The sequence below is a fragment of the Lampris incognitus genome, chromosome 9 (genome assembly GCF_029633865.1).
Source record: "Lampris incognitus isolate fLamInc1 chromosome 9, fLamInc1.hap2, whole genome shotgun sequence".
NCBI classification, from domain to species: Eukaryota; Metazoa; Chordata; class Actinopteri; order Lampriformes; family Lampridae; genus Lampris; species Lampris incognitus.
This window is the reverse complement of record NC_079219.1, coordinates 10116009-10135676: the sequence shown is the minus strand read 5'-3', so window position 1 is coordinate 10135676 and position 19668 is coordinate 10116009. Positions and strand designations below refer to the sequence as shown.

Sequence of the window (19668 nt, the reverse complement as noted above, 5' to 3'; positions counted from 1 at the left end):
CTGCAGTAAGTAATCCTCACCCCAGACTTGGGCATTTTAGTCTTTCTTGTTAAAGCAATCAAATTATGACCACTCCACCCCACTGCCACTGATACTGCCTATGAACACAGCTCAGTGAAAATATTATCAATATTGAATTTTTAACACCACCAATGGTTGTATAAATTCTTGTGGGTTGTGTCACAACCTGGGGAAGATTGCAAGCATCTTCTCTAGAAATCAACTTCTGAAATAGTGGACAATTTCTAGAAAATCAGTCAATATTCAAATCACCAAGAAGGACGCTATCCTTACTTTCATCTGTCACTATTTTTCACATATTCTATCCGCATACTTCACATTAGCTCTGGGCAGCCTATAACAAACAACTAGAATAGGCTTACGGGATGGAATCTGTGGCCGTGTTACTTCAACGTCAGACCTCACAATATCTTCCCGCAGCACAAATGAACTGTGTTCCTGAACATGACATGCAACTCCACCACCATATTCGTCCCCGTCTCTTCTATACAACCTATATCCTTCGACAGCCAGGGGTGTTTCTGACAGTGCTAAAACACGAATATGGTTTGAGGAGCAGATCCTGGTAATCTCATGAACCTTATTCCTGAGGCTGCGTATATACTTAAGTGAGCTAATACCCGTCCTTGGCAAACTTAATAACAAGGATGGGTTTTTGTTATTTTGACACAAACAAAAACAGCATAAAAAGATAAAAAATAAGACAAAATCCTTCTGTAAAAGGCAAATGTAACCTTGAAGGGCTTTACGCCGATGCCTGAGTTTGTTCACCCCTGGGCATGATGACCAGCTTATCATATTTTAGGCTGGCTTTATCATCTCTTTCTTGGGCAGCAGGTCTTTCCTCCTCAGTGGCACAGCTTCTGGGAAGTCTTCAGTCTGTGTGGGAATATAATTCAGATCAGTCTGGAATAAAACCCGTACATACACCCATTTTGAATTCAGTCCACTGGGCTCCCCTTCACTGGCACTAAACTGGTTAAGAGTCCCATTGCATGTTTAACTGTTTAAAACTGCAAAAAGATAAAAGTTGTGATCTTTAGCTGAATTATACAGAATTTCTGAGTCTGTGCTCTGGCCACTGGAGATTTAAATTCTGTTTGGGAAATCCCGTGACGTGTCTTTCTAACTGACAACAGACAGAAAAGGAGGCTAGCCATATTTCCAAGTGTTTCCAGGGTTGTGTCTCAAACCGCTCACTAGTCCAGTAGTAAAGTGCCCAGAGAGAGACATTTTCTAGTGTGTCTAAATGTCAAAATTGTCCCAGTACACTGGGTGTTCAGCGCCCTGGAAAATTCCCAGATGGCGCTGTAAAATCCAGCTACACAGAATTAATAGTTTGTAGAGTTTATTCTTGATTTTTGAATAGATTTTACATACACAACTCCAAACCTTTTCACAAAACCCGAGAATGTAGCCGCTGTAGCTATACAGCTAACGTCACCAAGCATTTACGAGTGGGTTGACAGCAGAATTAGCAGGGCCAGACTGGGACCAAACGTTGCCCCTGGCATTCAAAGCCTCGAACGACCCTATTCCAAGATTTTATTTTACATTTTCCCCTTTGCTCCCCAGTTTTACTTGGCCAATTGCCCTATTTTCCGAGCCGTCCCGGTCGCTGCTCCACCCGCTCTGCTGGTCCGGGGAGGGCTGCAGACTACCACACGCCTCCTCCGATACGTGTGGAGTCGCCAGCCGCTTCTTTTCACCTGACAGTAAGGAGTTTCGCCAGGGGGACCTAGCGCGTGGGAGGATCGTGTTATTCCTCCCAGTTCCCCCTCCTCCCCGAACAGGCGCCCTGACCGACCAGAGGAGGCGCTAGTGCAACGACCAGGACACATACCCACATCTGGCTTCCCGCAGACACGGGCAATTGTGTCTGTAAGGACACCCAACCAAGCCGCAGGTAACACAGGGATTCGAACCAGTGATCCCCATGTTGGTAGTCAACGGAATAGACCACTTAGGGGGATAGACCACCTGGAATAGATCACTTTTTACCCATCTATCATATAGCCAGCGGGCTAATGCACACAGTAAACATCTTAACAAATGTGTGATGTTTGCGAATGTTGCTTGCTGTTCAAAAGGCAAATGTTTCAAAACAGGTGGAGAGAAAGTTGCACCAACATTGCTTTCTTTTTGGGAGCGCTATCCTCCGAGATGCTTTTCATTCATATATTGAATGCTAATTCTTACTGAATCATTATTAATGTTACATTTCACCCACAAGCACTAGAAAATATTATTCTTTCATGATTATTAATGTACTGGGGGCAGTTGCTACAAGCCATCCGGTCCTTGTATAACCGAAGTGAGAGCTGTGTCCGCATTCTCAGCACAAAGTCAGACACATTTTCGGTGGGTGTTGGACTCCACCAAGGTTGTCCCTTGTCTCCAATTCTGTTTGTGATATTTATGGACAGGATCTCAAGGCGCAGCCAAGGTGAGGAGTGTGTCTGTTTTGGGAACCTCAGAATTGCATCTCTGCTCTTCGCAGAAGATGTGGCTTTGTTGGCTTCATCAGAACATGACCTCCAGCGCACACTGGGGCGGTTTGCAGCTGAGTGTGAAATGGCCGGGATGAATCAGCACTTCCATGTCTGAGGCCATGGTTCTCTACCGGAAAATGGTGGCTTGCTCCCTCCGGGTTGGGGATGAGTTGTTACCTCAAGTGAAGGAGTTCAAGTACCTCGGGGTCTTGCGCACAAGTGAGGGTAGGATGGAGCGGGAGATTGACAGGCGGATTGGTGCAGCATCAGCAGTAATGCGGACGTTGTACCAGATTGTTGTGGTGAAGAGGGAGCTGAGCCGGAAGGCAAAGCTCTCAATTTACCAGTCAATCTTCGTTCCAACCCTCACCTATGGTCATGAGCTTTGGGTAGTGACCGAAAGGGTGAGATCACAGATACAAGCGGCTGAAATGAGTTTCCTCGGTAGGGTGTCTGGGCTCAGCCTTAGAGATAGGGTGAGGAGCTCGGCCATCCGGAGGGAGCTTGGAGTAGAGCCGCTGCTCCTTCGCGTCGAAAGGAGCCAGTTGAGGTGGTCTGGGCATCTGATTAGGACGCCTCCTGGGTGCCTTCCTTTGGAGGTTTACCGGGCACAGCCAACTGGGAGGAGACCCCGGGGTAGACCCAGAACTTGCTGGAGGGACTACATGTCCAATCTGGGCTGGGAATGCCTTGGGATCCCCCAGGAGGAGCTGGAGGGCGTTGCTGGGGAGAGGGACGTCTGGAGTGCCCTACTTAGCTTGCTGCTACCGCGACCCGACCCCGGAGAAGCGGCTGAAGATGATGAGATGAGATGAGATGAGATGAGATGAGATGAGATGAGATGAGATGAGATGAGATGAGATGAGGTTATTCATGTATTATTCTGAAAGAGCCTGGCGGCATGTTGACTGCAACTTTAGGTAGCTCAGTTCTTAGGCTATACCTCTGTTAACAAACTGTCACAGCCATCATCAATGTTGTCACAGCTTGCCTATCAAATCAACTCCATACAACAGTGACACACACACACACACAAATAATAATTTCATTTGGACGATGTAAAGGGTTAGAGGTAGATAAAATACACTTTGTAGATTCTGAAGGAGCATTTGGAAGTCTGTAAATATTTCCTATAGTCCATTGCTTGTTTTCATGAAAAAGTATTTTAACAGATACGTTGAAATACATAGGATTCCCTGTTGGCATAACACGCTCAGAAGACAAATTTGAAGAACGATATGTGGCCTCTCCTTCTCTTGCAGCCCTGTCGGCTCTGTACAAAGCATAGCTGTCAAGTTTAATTTCATTATCAGAAATGTTGCTATTCAGCCATGTCTCAGAACGTGTAATTACACCAGGCTTATTATAAACAAGCCAGGCTCTCAAGAGATCAATTTTAGGAAGCAAGCTCCTAATATTCAGATGAACAACATGTAGAGTAGACCTTTAGCAGTATCAATCATGCAGAGATAGAAATAACGAAACTAAATATTCACATAAGTACATCATCAGATCATGTCCTGGCTATATGAAAAAATGAAAAAAGGAGGGGGCTGGGGGTAAGGGGTAGGTAGCAAGAGAGCAACACGACTGTGCACACACATACACACGAAAGATGATCACAAACAGGGCTAAGCAAAAACATTAAGACAAAGCAGAGCTCAGTCGGCAAGTGTAACGGGCGAGTGTTATTGCTTTCTTAAATTTAAATTACCCTGAGTAATTGGGAACAATAATATATCGTGACAACTAATATTCAACGTTCAGCGGTCATGGTCAACCACAATATGAAAAACCACATTGAAAATAATTGGCGGCCCAGTGGTTAGCACCGTTGCCTCACAGCAAGAAGGTCCTGGGTTCGAACCCCGGGCCGTCCCAGGTCCTTTCTGTGTGGGTTTCCTCTGGGTGCTCCGGTTTCCTCCCACCATCAAAAAGACATGCATGTTAGGGTTAATACTCCTGTCTGTGCTCCTGAGCAAGGCAATGGAAAGAGCTGGAGTTGGTCCCCGGGTGTTGCTGCTGCCCCCTGCTCCTATACAATAGGACGGGTTACATGCAGAGAACACATTTCATTGTAGGAATACAATGTCGAATAAAGTGGCTTTCATTTTCAAATAGAGACACTAGTTTAGTATAAATCAAGAGGAAAACGATATTCCACAATCCTTCACTTCCCATCAGACAGGCCTTCCCAATGAGTCTAATGAAACCAGGGATATCGTCTGTCACAAACATTCACACAATGACTTTACAACAGATCACTGCATCTTGACGTCTTATGTTACGGTTTACAGCAACAAAAAACCCCAAAACTTATTCATACAGCATATATTAGTTGAATAACATGCTGCAGTAGCAACAGTTTCTTGTCAAAAGTCAGTAATAAGTCCCAGCAACTCAAAGGCATGCTGTACCATCATAACACATTAATGATAGAAACAAGAGAAACAACACTTAGACGGAGAGGAAGAAAGGAGATTCATCACCCGTGGAGCTATGAAATGTCATGGGGGATATCACGAAGGAATGCCCCAGCATCATCAGGGCAGCGAAACAATGTGGGTTCACCCCCAGTAATAACTCTCAGTGCGGCAGGATTGAGTAAGGATTGTTTTATCTCCAGACCACAAAGCTTTTTTTTGTTGTTTTTTTTTATGGGCTCAAACTGCGGACGTTTCTGAAATAACCCGGCACTGAAACCGTGATGGATGTGGATTCATACACATTTGTACATGAGTTCTTTTTCTCCCGAGCACATCAAGGGAGCGGTTTGAGACAAAACCCAGGTATTTCCAGATGGTTCCAGGTAGAAACACCAGCACTGCTTGTACTACAGCATGCGGAAGATAGTTTCAAGTGCATTACTTTCTGCTGGAGAACCAGACAATAGATGATCTGAGAGAACTGTTTTGGAGGCTTTCCTGTCTACGTATGATAAAAATGGTGCTGTATGTACTTGACATTTCCCACAGTCTTCTGGGGAAGACCATCTGGATTCACCACTTAAGGGAGAAGAATGGGGGACCTCCTGATCCTGGAAAAAACTCAACACTTTTAACGCTGAGAGAGAACCAGATAGAAAAACTGCTATGGCCCGGACCCGTCCCACACCAACACTTTCATGCGGACCGCATACCACGTGGAATGATGGCACTTGGGTGGTCCGCTCCTGTTGGCCAGGTCTGGGCCAGAACCAAGCCATAGCAATGCTGCATGTGCAGCATATTTGCCAAAGGTGGCCCATATTTTTTTGTGATATTTGGGCCATATTCACCATTTACCACACGGGCCACTTCAGGGTCATATCCAGATTACATGTTGCCGACAGCACCACATCTTTGCCAAAAAAAGGCCCACATTTGATTTGGCATATTTGCTATTATACGTGTGGGCCACTTCAGGCTCACATCCATTTTTTCAGGGCCAGAAGAAGGCCATCAGTGCTGCATCATTGCCTGAAGTGGCCCACATCCGGATGCTCTGGGGGGGGGGGGGCGAGAGAGAGAGAGATAGAGAGCGACGACTGATATCTGCTCTGAAGGAAGAGAGCGAGGCGGCTCCAGCACCAAGGCCCGCCGGCCCAGAAGGGGAAAAGAGAGACAGAGACTCTGATAAATAAAACGCTTGTATTAAACCACCGTACCTGTGTCTGCTCCTCCACTCTGAAGCCTCCTCACTGGCAATAGGCCTGCCATATAGTGTCTATTTATCTGGAAATGGTATCCATAGATACATCTAACTCTCTCTCTCTCAGGGATGCCTGATGTCTGTCTGCCCGGTTTGCTGACATTCTGAACAGGTTTATTTTTAGTCTTATTAGCAGAACCCGTCAGTGGAAATGCAAGTAGGCTGAGCTGGTACGAGGTGTTGACATGAGTGAAATAATCCCTCCAGTGCTGTTCCTTTCTTTTTCATCCCTCTCCCTCCCAGCCCGCTTTCCTGCCCTTTTTTCTCCTTGATCCATCTATTTGTCTTGTTTTCAGCAGCACAATCATTTTGGAAGGCCAGGGATGTGGCATCATGAAGAGATTAGGAAGTGAAAGGGTAGACAGGTCCTTTGAGCGAGACGGAATTTTTTTTTTATCATTACAAATTGATAAAACGAACAAACAACAGACAGCATGTTCATCCAATGCTCCTTCATCTCAGGTTGAGGGAAGTGTTTGATCATTTTAGATCGTATTCAGGCAAACATTTTTTTTACTTTTGACATGTTTTGTTGGAACTTTTTAAGTTGACTCCAACCAATCTGACTGAAGGCTAACCAGAGACAGAATCACCGAGCATGCACCAACTCAGCTGTGTATTTGCTGTCTTGAACGCACCCCGTTCCTCCTGCGAACGAATGACTTGAATCACTCACTCACTCACTCAGTCAGTGAAGGTATCCCTGCACGTTCATTCGCAACTGAACTGACTGGTGCTACGTTTACACGACAAGGGTCTTGCTAAAAACGGGAAAGTTTTTCCTTTGCGTTTTAAAAAAGTTCCGTGTTCAGACGACATCGTTTTGAATACGATCCGAGTCACTTCAGGGTCACATACAGATTACATGTTGCCGAGAGCACCGCATCTTTGCCAAAAAAGGTCCACATTTGATTTGGCATATTTGGGCCCTATTTGCTATTATAAATGTGGGCCACTTCAGGCTCACATCCGTTTTTTCAGGGCCAGAAGAAGGCCATCATCCGAATGCACGCGGATACGCAAAAAAAAAAACGCTGTAGTATGCATGCCAGGCCAGTAGTGGGCGGTGACACTTTGTAGTAGAGAGCCCTTTCCGGTGGACCCCAACAACACCACGCGCCTGCGCACAAACGCTTTCTTCTCGGAGCGGTGAGTAAAGTAACAGATAATGGCGAGTGTACGCTCGAAAACAGATAATTTTGTCTGGACGGACGAGGAAGTGGCGTTGTTACTCCGAGTGACCCTGGACTATAAAGCAGTAAAATTCCAGGAAAACGGCTTGTTCTCTCAGGTCTTGTCCAAAAGCGTCTTTTGGTTGCCCTCCGTCGACGTGTAGGTGGATTGAGAAGTTGGCGTATGTAAATAATGCGTCTCCGCTGATCACAGTAACGGTGCAGCAAATCCACACTTTGCTGGCGGAGCGTTTATAAACTTAGCAGAGATAACAGCACAAACACAGCTCGGTAATCCGCCATTGTTAATGTCTTCTTGCGCATGACTATTTGACTGAAAACGTAATACGCATGTGCCAAGTGGCGCCTCGACGTCACCGTGTTCACAGGAACCGTTTTTGCTAGTTTACACGGCGACGCTGGAGTTGCGTTTTCTAAAGATTTCACCCTGGAACCCGGATTCTAAAGTTTGCGTTTTCCGGCCCCCAAAACGCCGTTGTTGTGTGAACGAACGGCCAAAACGCAACGGATCGTTTTCAGGACGTGATTCGGTTCAGTTCGTTCACCCAAAAGATTTGTTCTTTCGAACGAATCGTTCGCAAGTGACACATGATTCTTAAAAGTTGATATGAAAAGTGCATAGCACTGCTTAAAAAGGTAAAGGGGACAGACACTAACAAGACACTTGCAAAATAAAGATGTCAGCCTTAAATAATTTCCATGATGCATATCAGATATGGTGTCATTTTTCTGACCAGCTTGTGATTTTGGACATGATACCACCACTAGACTCAGTTGTACAATGATGTCTTATGGTACAGCTGAGCACAAGTCTTAAAGCTCTCATGGAAACCACCACTACAACAACAAAAGCAATTATCTAAACCACATATGTGAAAACACAAGTTCAAGTGAATAGTTAAATATCCAGTATTATCATTGGCCGATGGCATTGCTGAGCTACTTCCTGGTTTCGCTTGCAGGACTGAGCAGCCTGTGCCTACTGCAGGTAGTACTAACCATTGATAAACTACCCGGCCAGCACAATAGCGAAGTCATAGATAATGGGAAATCTTGTACACAGTATAATTAAGGCACAAGAGAGTTTTTTTGTTTGGTGGTTTGTTTAAAGGACAGCTTTAAGTTTAGTAATCCCGCAAGATAAAGGTCAACCCAGCAGTGGTCTCGTGTCCAAGATCTCCAAAATGAAGACAGTAAACTTATATTATAACTGATATGCACTATGGCAATAACTACAAAAATAAGATATAGGCTGTTAAAAAAACAACCAGAATTGTCTTTTCATGAAATAGAGTGAAGAAAATAAAAGCATAATAAGCAATTGAGTTTTGCGCCATTGGTGTACAACCATGTGCCATCGAGGGCCGAGAATCTGCAGGTTTTCTCTCCCCCAGCCGATTCCAGTAATGAGTCGCTCTCTCTGGTTGAAATGTGCTAATGAGGGAAAATGGCCTGTGTTTGTGTGGAATGAAGACTCACGACCATTCAGTCCCCGTCAACAGAACCGATGTGTCGGTGTTACTGCTGCTAACCAGATGGCATCCAAGTCGTTCTCTGGGCTTTTTTCCTCTCTGCAGGATTTTGATACCAAATATGAACTCATGTCCACACTGGCATCCATCAGATTCATTACAACCAGATTAAATCATATTTGGCTGGGGGGAGCTGATTTGGATTAAATGTTGTAAAGGTAAAATGTGTGCAGAGAGACACTGAACTCCCAGGATCCTGCAGACATGTTTTGGATGTACGCCTTGCTAAAAATGTTGCCTTTAACACTTTTCTGTGTTCTCTTGAATGTCCCTTTCTCCCCGACCTTCTCTCTCCATGGATGATGCGCGGGGGCGCACTTCCCAAAGGACGGGGGTAGTGTAACGACCACGGATGTGTAGACTCGCTAGCCCTTGGCTAACGGGTCGGACCATTTAGTCGACTGGTTAACGTAGTCGCCCATGGTGCGGGAGACCCGGGTTCGCGTCCCGGCTGCGGTGGTTCCCGGCTGCCCCCTGAATTCACTACAATGTGATGGATCTAAAAAAAAGAACTCATTGACTTTTTTTGATGAATTTAAATAAACTGATGAATTTAAATAAACGTAGTGTCAAGCAATCACTGCACCTTCCAGCAGATGGCGCAGATGGATGACTGAGGTCACAAATTTAATTTAATCTAATCTGATTTATACGTCTCTATCTAAACATTTCCTTCCCCAGCAGTATTTGACTTGGTCCCATATTGTTAAACTGCTTTGTTTTAAGGGTTTAAAGTTTCTTTTTTATCCTTTTTCACAGCTTCTCATTTGGATTTTTTTGGAAAGTACACTGTGGTACTTCCGGTGTGAAATGTGCTTTGTACTGAAAAAAAAAAAGTTGAATTTGACCTGAACTGCCATCATCCCTGATGGTACACGTCAGGTAAATGGTTGGTTATAGTTTGAACAGGATTTGGAGAATGAGACGGCAACAGGTGGAGTTTAGCAGGAAACACAAAAGTAAAGAAGTGGTCTGTCAGACTCTCCAGCAGAGAGGACAAACTTAATGGAGCCACTTAAAGTGTCTTCAATTAAAACGTCTCGCCGAGAGACAAACTGTAGACCATCTGCCACCCAAAGAGAATTCGATCTTCTGTCTGTCTGCTGTGAAAACTCGTTTATTGTGACTTCCTCCCAGACAGGAGTTTAACTAAAACTACAGGCGGCTGTTTTTTTTAGACCGATGGTTGATTAAGATGCTTGTTTGAGTAATGAGTCTCTCTGTCTCTCTGGCCTTTCTGTCTTTCTGTCTGTCTCTCACACTCTTTCTGTCTGTCTGTCTGTCTATCTGTCTATATCTCTGTCTCTGTCTCTCGCTCTTTCTGTCTGCCTGTCTGTCTGTCTATCTATCTGTCTCTCTCTGTGTCTCTGTCTCTCTTTCTATGTCTCTCTCTCTCTCTCTCTCTCTCTCTCTCTCTCTCTCTCTCTCTCTCTCTTCCCAGGTTGACAGGACTGAGGTCATTCGTAGCTGTGTAAATCCGACCTTCTCCAAAGTTTTCAATCTGGATTTTTATTTCGAGGAGGTGCAGCGTCTTCGCTTTGAGCTGTACGACATCGGGAGCCACAACGGCCTGAAGGAGGCAGAGTTTCTGGGTTCGGTGGAGTGCACGCTGGGCCAGGTACGTCCCCTCACCCACCAAGACAACATTAATAAGAGTGGTTGGAAATTTACTCCCATTTAAATGTTCCCACATCAACATCTGATATGGAAAAGTACGCCTATAGATATCAGAGAGGCGAGCTCAGTGGGCATCCTCACATGAAGGCCTTTTAACTTTAGCTTTTCATTAAACATGTTTTTTATCTTCTCATTTGCACTACCATGTGCTTGATCATGATTTTAAAATTTTATTATTTTTCACATTCATCCGTGGTATTCCGTCCTTCTGTGTCTGGTTTCAGTGGGTCCTGTTTAAAAGGCTAATCTTATACGATGCCATTGTGTATGTGTGTGTTGTGTATGATTGTTTGTGTGGCTACTTTGTATTACATAGACCCACAATCTGTAAGAAATTAAGGGGTACTTGGTTTTATTCTACATGTTCTGTCGTAGTGGGTTTTCTTTGCTTGAAATAGCTGCTCACACACACACACACACACACACACACACACACACTACTACTACTACTACTACTACTACTTTCGGCTGCTCCCGTTAGGGGTCACCACAGCGGATCATCCGAACACACACACCCACACACATATATATAATTTTTTATATTATATTATTATTATATGTTATACTATACATAATATATATTTTATATTATATGTTATACTATACATATACATATACATACACACACACACACACACACACACATATATATATATATATGTATGTATGTATGTTTGCCATAAATTAACACTAAACCTGTGCCTGTAATAGGATAAATGTAAGGACAGAACAGAATATGGACATCATTTTAAAGTAACAATCCTGAAAATTCTCACTTATTAAATTACATAATGTCGTAATGATGTATGCTATAGGTCAAAACGTCAATTTGGCGATCAACATGGAGAAACGCATGCTTAGCAGGTCGGCAAAACTAAAAACAAGAGTGTTAAGTAACTGACAAAGTCCCCTGCCCATCCCTCTGATTTGGACAGAAGTCTTGCCAATGAATTGAGTCACTTCAGATATTTCGTTAGACCTGATGGACTGAACATGCCTCCATCGAAACTTCTGAAAATAAGGCTCGATTGTGGATTCCAGTCAACATTTCCCAACATATACATTGTGTTGAGACTGCATCCAATGCTTCCTGTCAGCACCTGCCAGGTCCTTTTCGCAAATGTCCAAGATTAAAAATGAACTGAAGACATGGATGACCCAGAGCAGCCTGGAAACGCTGTCACTCATGGCCACTGAATTGGAATGGCATGGCATGAAGCTTCCCAAATGGCAAAATTGCTGTGGCCCGGACCCGTCCCACACCCGACACTTTCATCCGGTCCACATACTGTGTGGAATGATGGCACTTGGGCGTCTGCTCCTGTTTGCCAGATCTGGGCCAGACCCAAGCCATAGCAATGCCGCATGTGCCACATATTTGCCAAAGGTGGCCCATATTTGTGTTGTGATATTTGGGCCATATTCACCATTTACCACACGGGCAACTTCAGGGTCACATCCAGATTACATGTTGCCGAGAGCACCGCATGTTTGCCAAAAAGGGCCCACATTTGATTTGGCATATTTGGGCCATATTTGCTATTATACATGCGGGCCACCTCAGGCTCACATCCGTTTTGTCAGGGCCAGAAGAAGGCCATCATTGCCGCATCATTGCCTGAAGTGGCCCACATGCGGTTGCTATCGGGGTTAATATCAGAAGAGGGAGTCGAACCCACGTCTAAAAGGAAAACTGACACCAGAACCTGAAGGTGGTGCGGTCCACCCGGGTTCAACTGTAGAAATATCTACTGTAGACTTATCTCCTCGCCACTGCCGAGACCGCTGTTTTCTATCTGTCTGAGGTTGGTGGTGTGGATGTGAGGCGTCTGGTGTGCATTGGTGTGTTATCGTTTTCTGAGGCCTGCAGTTAAGCTAAGTTTCTCTCACCTGAATGTAAAATCACTGTGGGTATTCATAACTTCACTGAGTTTAATGACAGCTTGACTGTTGGATATCTTGTTTCAGTTGTTTTGCTCTTGTTTAACATTCTCTCGCTGCGTGGGTTTCTGAGAGACGAGACACATTCTGTTATCGAGTCATGACAGTGACTTTTGACCGTTTGTTCCCCCCCCGACAGTAGCCAAAGGATTTTCCAAGCTGTTTATCTGTTATCTGGAGTTGTTAAAGCACCACAGAAGAAGAGTGTAGGGACAGAATGACATACAGATGGAGTACTGGACTGCGGGTAAAATTAAACCAGTAATAGGGTCCGCAGTGGTGTAGCGGTCTCAGCATCGGCTTTGTATCGATGCAGTTGCCCACTGGGGACCGGGGTTCGCGCCCCGGTCTCGTCAGATCCGACTATGGCCGGACTCGATGAAGCAGCAATCATTGGCAGCGCTGTCTTCGGGAGGGGGGCGGAGTCGGCTTGTGTTCGTCACGTGAATGCGTCTCTGTGTGTGTCGGAAAAAACAGTGGTTCGGCCTGGAGTCGCCTTGTCACTGAAGTGGGGAGGCGGTCTCCTTCGAGACTGCCGGCCGGAGAGATGCAGTTGGCGAACGCATGCAGTACGAGGGTGAGTGTTTGAATTAAAATAGGGATCGATTGGCCACTAAATTGGGAGAAAAAAGGGAAAAATCAGAAATAAACTTAAAAAAAACCCCAGTAATAACATGGCAAACAAACATCTTGCATTCTGGGAAACCAATGCCACCCCCACGTGTACACCACGGTGAAGATGAACTTGTAGATCAGTTTGAACTGACGTACAGCTGGACACGTCGTAGAACTAAACCCCCGCTCCATGGTGGCTCCACCACAAGAGGAACTGTTTTGAAAAACAAACAAAAAAACCCCCAAAACAAACATTATTTTCATGTGAAACAGAAGTTACTAGACATATCTGTCTGTCTGTCTGTCTGTCTGTCTGTCTGTCTGTCTGTCTGTCTGTCTGTCTATCTATCTATCTATCTATCTATCTATCTATCTATCTATCTATCTATCTATCTATCTATCTATCTATCTATCTATCTATCTATCTATCTATCTATCTATCTATCTATCTATCTATCTATCTATCTATCTATCTATCTGTCTGTTCGTCTCTCTCTTGCTCTCTCTGTGGGTCTGAAGACAGTAGACTACAACTGAACTCTTCCCTCAGTACTCATTAAAAAGTTGAGGCTGCAAACAACTTAAAGTGTGTCATCTTCAGCCTGTGGTTCGTCTGGCAGAGGGGAGGTCTCTCACTGTGGACTAAGCAGTGTGTGTGTGTGTGTGTATGTGTGTTCAGGCGGGGAAATGACGGTCGGGGCTGTGAGGAAATAATTACCCCAGATGATGGTGAAGAAAGTGGTACGAGGTTAGAACAGCTGATGTCTCAGTGAGAAGTGGAAAAAGTCTCTCTCTCTCTCTCTCCTCTTCTCTTCTATCCTCTCCTCCTCTCCTCTGTCTGTCTGCCAGCAGTGTAGGGAGACAGATGGCTGATAGACCCCGGCCATAACCACTAACAGCCCCCACCAGCCGGCTTCAAAAACCACCACCTCACACTGAGCTGCAGTAGTTTGCCTCCAAAGAACATTATGGCAGCCATGTGAAGAACATGATGCCAGCTTTTAGAGAAGCAGCAAGACAGTCATCCAAAGGGGATGCAAAACATTATCTATTACGATGTTTAAAAGATCTTTGGTGTTGACCCTGCCGCTGATGACAGTTTATAGGGCATAAGACAGTATAAATAAAATTGGGCTGGTGGAGGGGCAGGCGTCAAGGATTGCATCGTCAGCAAAGATCTTTGCCAGATATGTAAATTCAAATCCTATTCGGCAAGCAGACCACTGACTGACAGAAAATCCCACGCACAGAACTGAGGGACATAAGATAAGATAAGATGCTTTATTGTCATTGTGCGCACACAACGAAATTACATTTGGTGACTCTCAGATCAGCAGCACTAGACGAGATAAATGATTTAAAAAAACAAAACAAAGCAAGATAAAAACAAGGACAAGCAACATTTAGTATAAACAAGTGAGGTAGTAAAAATAAGTGAGGTAGTAAAAAATTATAATGAGACAATAAAAGATAGCAGCGGCCTTTAAAATTCAAATTACTGCATGGGATTATTGCACATAGTTGTCCATATTGCAGCAGCTTTAGTAGCAGTTAGTCCTCAGCAGCTATAGGCAGGTGTGTGTGTGTGTGTGTGGGGGGGTGATGGAGGCTACAGCGCTGGGGAAGAAGCTGTTCCTCAGCCTGTTATTCCAGGTTTTGACGGTGCAGTATCTTTTCCCCTATGGCAAGGGAACAAACAGACAGTGACTTGGGTGTGTTGCGTCTTTGCTGATGTTGCTGGCTTTCCTCTGTAGGCGGCCAGCATACACAGCATCCAGGTCCGGGAGCACAGCTCCCACAATCCTCTGTGCTGTCTTAACCACCCAAGCCAAGTCCTTCCTGTTCTCTGCTGTGCAGCTGGCATACCACACTGTGACACAGTGAAAGAGGATGCTTTCTGTACTGCTTCTGTAAAAACTGACCAGCAGCTGAGAGGGGAGACCGGCTGGTTTAAGTTTCCTGAGGAGGAAAAGCCTCTGTTGTGCTTTCTCCATCAGGTGGGAGGTGTTGAGTGACCATGTGAGTTCTTAGTTATGTGGATTCCCAGGAATTTGATGTTATCCGCAATAATTTAATAATAATTTAACCGTGTATGTGCAGTGGGGGGGGGGTGGTCTTCCTGGATCTCCTAATGTCCACAATGACACGATTGGATAACAGTACAGAGGCGGAGACCAGTTGTGTAAAGAGAATTAAAGTGAAAATCTCCTCCTACTTGAACTGGCACTCATTTAGATTCATTTGTGATTTGTGGTTTCCTCTTCATTATTCGTCTTCAAGTGTCAGTTCAAATAAAACTCCCTGCAATTCAGTTTCTCAGAAGAAGAAAAACATGCAGCATTACTACTGAGGATGCCTGCTACTCTACTACCACTCTAAATCTTTCGCCTTCCCTGAACAACACATACAACAAGACACAACACATTGTAAAATGTATAACAAGACATCATAAACATAACATATAACTGGACAATAAAATGTAAGCACGACTACACATCACAATGTCACAGGGAAACCTTGTGACCTCATGAAGGCTGTTATAGTTTGAGAATAGTGAGATATAGATAATATACAACATGATCATATATATTGCATATGATAATTCACATGATTGATATATAACATAACATAAATTATGTTAAATGATCGAAGTATATATCATTCTTTCTCATTTGGCAGACGCCAGTGTAGGGAGTAGGGAGGCAAGCCCAGGAGTGATATATATGGCCGTGCCTCCTTATCCTGGCAATGAGCCAATCAGCAGCGTTTTGTACCAACTGCAGACAGTGGAGGGAGCCCTTGCTGATACCAGCATAAGGTGCATTAAAATAGTCAAGCCGAGAATAGATAAAAGGATCTATAACTTTTTGCAGATCGGCAATTGAACAAAATGACCTAATTTTGGAGATTAGCTTGAGTTGGAAAAAGCATGACTGAACAACATGTTTGATTTTAGTAGCAAAACTCTGGTTAGCATTGGCTATTACCCCAAGATTCCTAGCAGCTTGCTTAAGACTACCTGACAGACCACCAAGATTAGTACCGTAAGGGCTGGTGGATTTTTTTGGGACCGAACAGAATGACCTCAGACTTATCATCATTAAATTTGAGAGAATTTTCGGACATCCAGGATTTAATATCAGAGAGGCAAGTTGTGAGATTTGCCAGGGTGCTAGGATCTGTGGGTTTTAGTGGCATGTATAACTAACTGAGTGTCGTCAGCAGAAAAATGGTAGAGCACATGGTGATTTTTGAATGACCTGGCCAAGGGGCAGCATGCATATATATAGAAAAGAGAAGGGGGCCGAGAACCGAGTGTTGAGGGACACCACAACTCAACTGAGCCACTGAGGAGGCAGAGTTACCCAGATCAACAGAAAAAGTTCTGTTGGTGAGGTAAGAGGGCAGTAAGCTAAGAGCTGAGCCCTTGATGCCAACCCAAGTCTCTAAGCGATGTAAGAGGATGTTGTGAGTGACCGTGTCAAAGGCAGCACTTAGGTATAAAAGGACTAAAACCGAGCAGTCACCTCTGTCTGCAGTCGGCAGTAGAGCATTAGAGAACTTAACTAGAGCTGTCACGGTACTATGAAGTGCTCTGAAACCAAACTGGAAACTATTAAAAATAGTATTAGTGTTCATAGAAGAAATCAACTGAGAAAAAATTACTCTCTCCAGAACCTTAGATAGAAAAGACAATTTGGAGATGGGCCTGTAGTATACATATCAATTGAGAGAGAGAGAGAGAGAGAGAGAGAGAGAGAGAGAGAGAGAGAGAGAGAGAGGGGGGTGTTAGCTAACTTCGCTGTCAGGCAGGGAGCAAGCAATGAGAAAGGATATTAAAAAGATGATCAGAATCAGAATCAACTTTATTGGCCAAGTGTGTTTATACATATGAGGGATTTGACCCCGGTACACAACAGCTTCTAGTACTTGCATATATCACTCATTAAATAAATAAATAAATAAATACTTCAAACCATAAATAAATAGGGAGAGAGACGTCTGGAGTGCCATATTTAGCTTGCTGCCACCGCGATTCGACCCCGTAGAAGCGGCTGATGATGAGAGAGAGAGAGAAAAAAATAAATTGAATAATAAATAGAATACTGGAGGTAAATTTGTATGCACAGTAACGTATGTCACAACTATATACAGAGTTTATAATTTATTATGCTTACATATTATATTACATAGTAATATATTATATGATAAAATACATACATATGTTTATGTATTATATACTATATTATATACTTATAATTATAATGATAACAATAATTTATAACCAGTATACAGCAGTTGTATATGTATTTACAATTGTACATTTGTATTGCCCATTCTATTTAAAAGAAAGTAGTGTACATGGGCAATATGTAAGTGAGACAACTTGACAAGAGGGGGGTATTTACAAAGTGTCATGTTAACATAACAAGTGTCCGTTATTGCATCATGCAGTTAAGTGTTCAGAATCAGAATCATGTTTATTGGCTGTGTAGGTTTGCACATGCATGGAATTTGACTCTGGTTTCGTGGCTCTCACAGTGTACTTAACATAGAGTAACACACTACAACACAACAATCTTCAGATATATACACAAGGATTGACTTACATAGGTGAAATAAGAGGTGATAAAGTTAATGCTGCAGAGAATATATCAGAGATGCTGAAATAGATGTTAGCAGGTTACTTACATACATGCCTGAGGTAGATGGACATGACAGCGTACCAGTATACTATATACAGTACAGTATATACAAAATGGTTGGATTTATTTGACATTATTAAGCGTTCATTTGAATGACAGCCTGCAGAAATAAACTGTTTTTATATCTGGTTGTTTTGGGGTACAGTGCTCTGTAGCGCCTGCCAGAGGGGAGGAGTTGGAACAGGTTGTGACCAGGGTGTGATGGGTCTGCAGTGATGTTGCCTGCCCGTGTCCTGAATCTGGAGGTGTATGAGTCCTGAATGGAGGGAAGGTTGGCACCAATGATTTTTTTGTGCAGACCTAACTGTCCGTTGTAGCTTGCCCCTGTCCTGTTTGGTGGCCGATCCAAACCAGACAGTGATGGATGTGCAGATGGCAGACTGGATTATTGCAGTGTAGACACCATGCTGTTGATGCAGCTCAAAGTGCTTTAAATTCAGTTAGCAACAGAGAGTGAATATTAAAATTGTACAACAAACAGATGGATATACAAAATAAAGTGAATAAAACAATTTTCAGTGAACAAAGGTTAATGCAAATCCAGCTCTAATTACAGTTTTTCTCACTCAATTACACACAAAACTGGTTCTATATAAGCAAAAACTCCCAAACAGTTTCACAAAGAAAGACTCATTAACACCAATTCCCCTGTTTTGACGTGTTGCAAATTTGTTTAACCTTTTGCTTAACAAATCCCTTCATAAAACACAGGTTGCATAATGTGCTCATTCAGAAACCATGGGCATTTAATAGATTTAACCTAGCTATCACAACCTGAACTCAGTTAACAATTCTCCAGGTGTAAACACTAAGCAGCACAAATGATCTCACACCAGCCACACTCGCCTCTCATAGAGGATTTGTTCTCAGCATGGCATGGGAAGGTATCCCAGATAGCATCTGGATGTGGGCCACTTCAGAAAATGATGCAGCACTGATGGCCTTCTTCTGGCCCTGACAAAATGGATGTGAGCTTGAAGTGGCCCACATGTATAATAGCAAGTATGGCCCAAATATGCCAAATCAGATGTGGGCCTTTTTTGGCAAAGATGCGGTGCTCTCGGCAACATGTAATCTGGATGTGACCCTGAAGTGGCCCGTGTGATATATGGTGAATATGGCCCAAATATCACAAAACAAATATGGACCACCTTTGGCAAATATGTGGCACATGCAGCATTGCTATGGCTTGGTTCTGGCCCAGATCTGGCAAACAGGAGTGGACCGCCCAAGTGCTATCATTGGTCATGAAAGTGTCAGGTGTGGGACGGGTCTGGGCCACAGTAATTTTGCTATCTGGGATATGACAGAAGTCCTTATGAGAGCGGACATTTTCTGCAAGTGTTGGAAGAAGCATGTGGTGACATGTGGTTCCACTGCCTGGCCAGGTCTAACGTCACATAGGATATGGTTGAAGAGCCCAGAGACAGCATACAGTCTTACTTGCTGTGAATGGGTTCTTTTTCTCTTACTGTATATACTTTCGTTTTTTATTTCTTAAATTACATTGCTGTTTACAGTACTTTACTTTTCTTTACTGTACTGTACAGTACTTTGCTTTTCAACGGTGTATTCTTTCATTTATACTAGTGCTTTCTCATCTGACATCAGTTTGTCGTTCAGTCATGAAATAAAACTTAAAAGTTCAATGTGAGGTTCTTCTACTGTACTGATGCACGGGGCCGTCTTGGACGCATACCTTAGAAAATTACTGCTTTTTATAGCCTGCATTCACTTAAAATCATGTAACCGATTATATTACATGGTCATGCATATCCTATTTAGATTGTGTTTACAGGCC

The 19668-nt window shown here is 43.7% G+C and overlaps 1 protein-coding gene across 1 annotated transcript in view; it reads left to right on the top strand.

The window, feature by feature from the left end:
• Positions 1 to 19668, top strand: part of cpne4a (copine IVa) — a 134730-nt gene that overhangs the window by 25680 nt on the left and 89382 nt on the right. The window contains exon 2 of the mRNA XM_056285616.1: positions 10370 to 10546. Within this exon, the coding sequence (XP_056141591.1) occupies positions 10370 to 10546 (177 nt within the window). The remainder of the gene's footprint in view (positions 1 to 10369; positions 10547 to 19668) is intronic.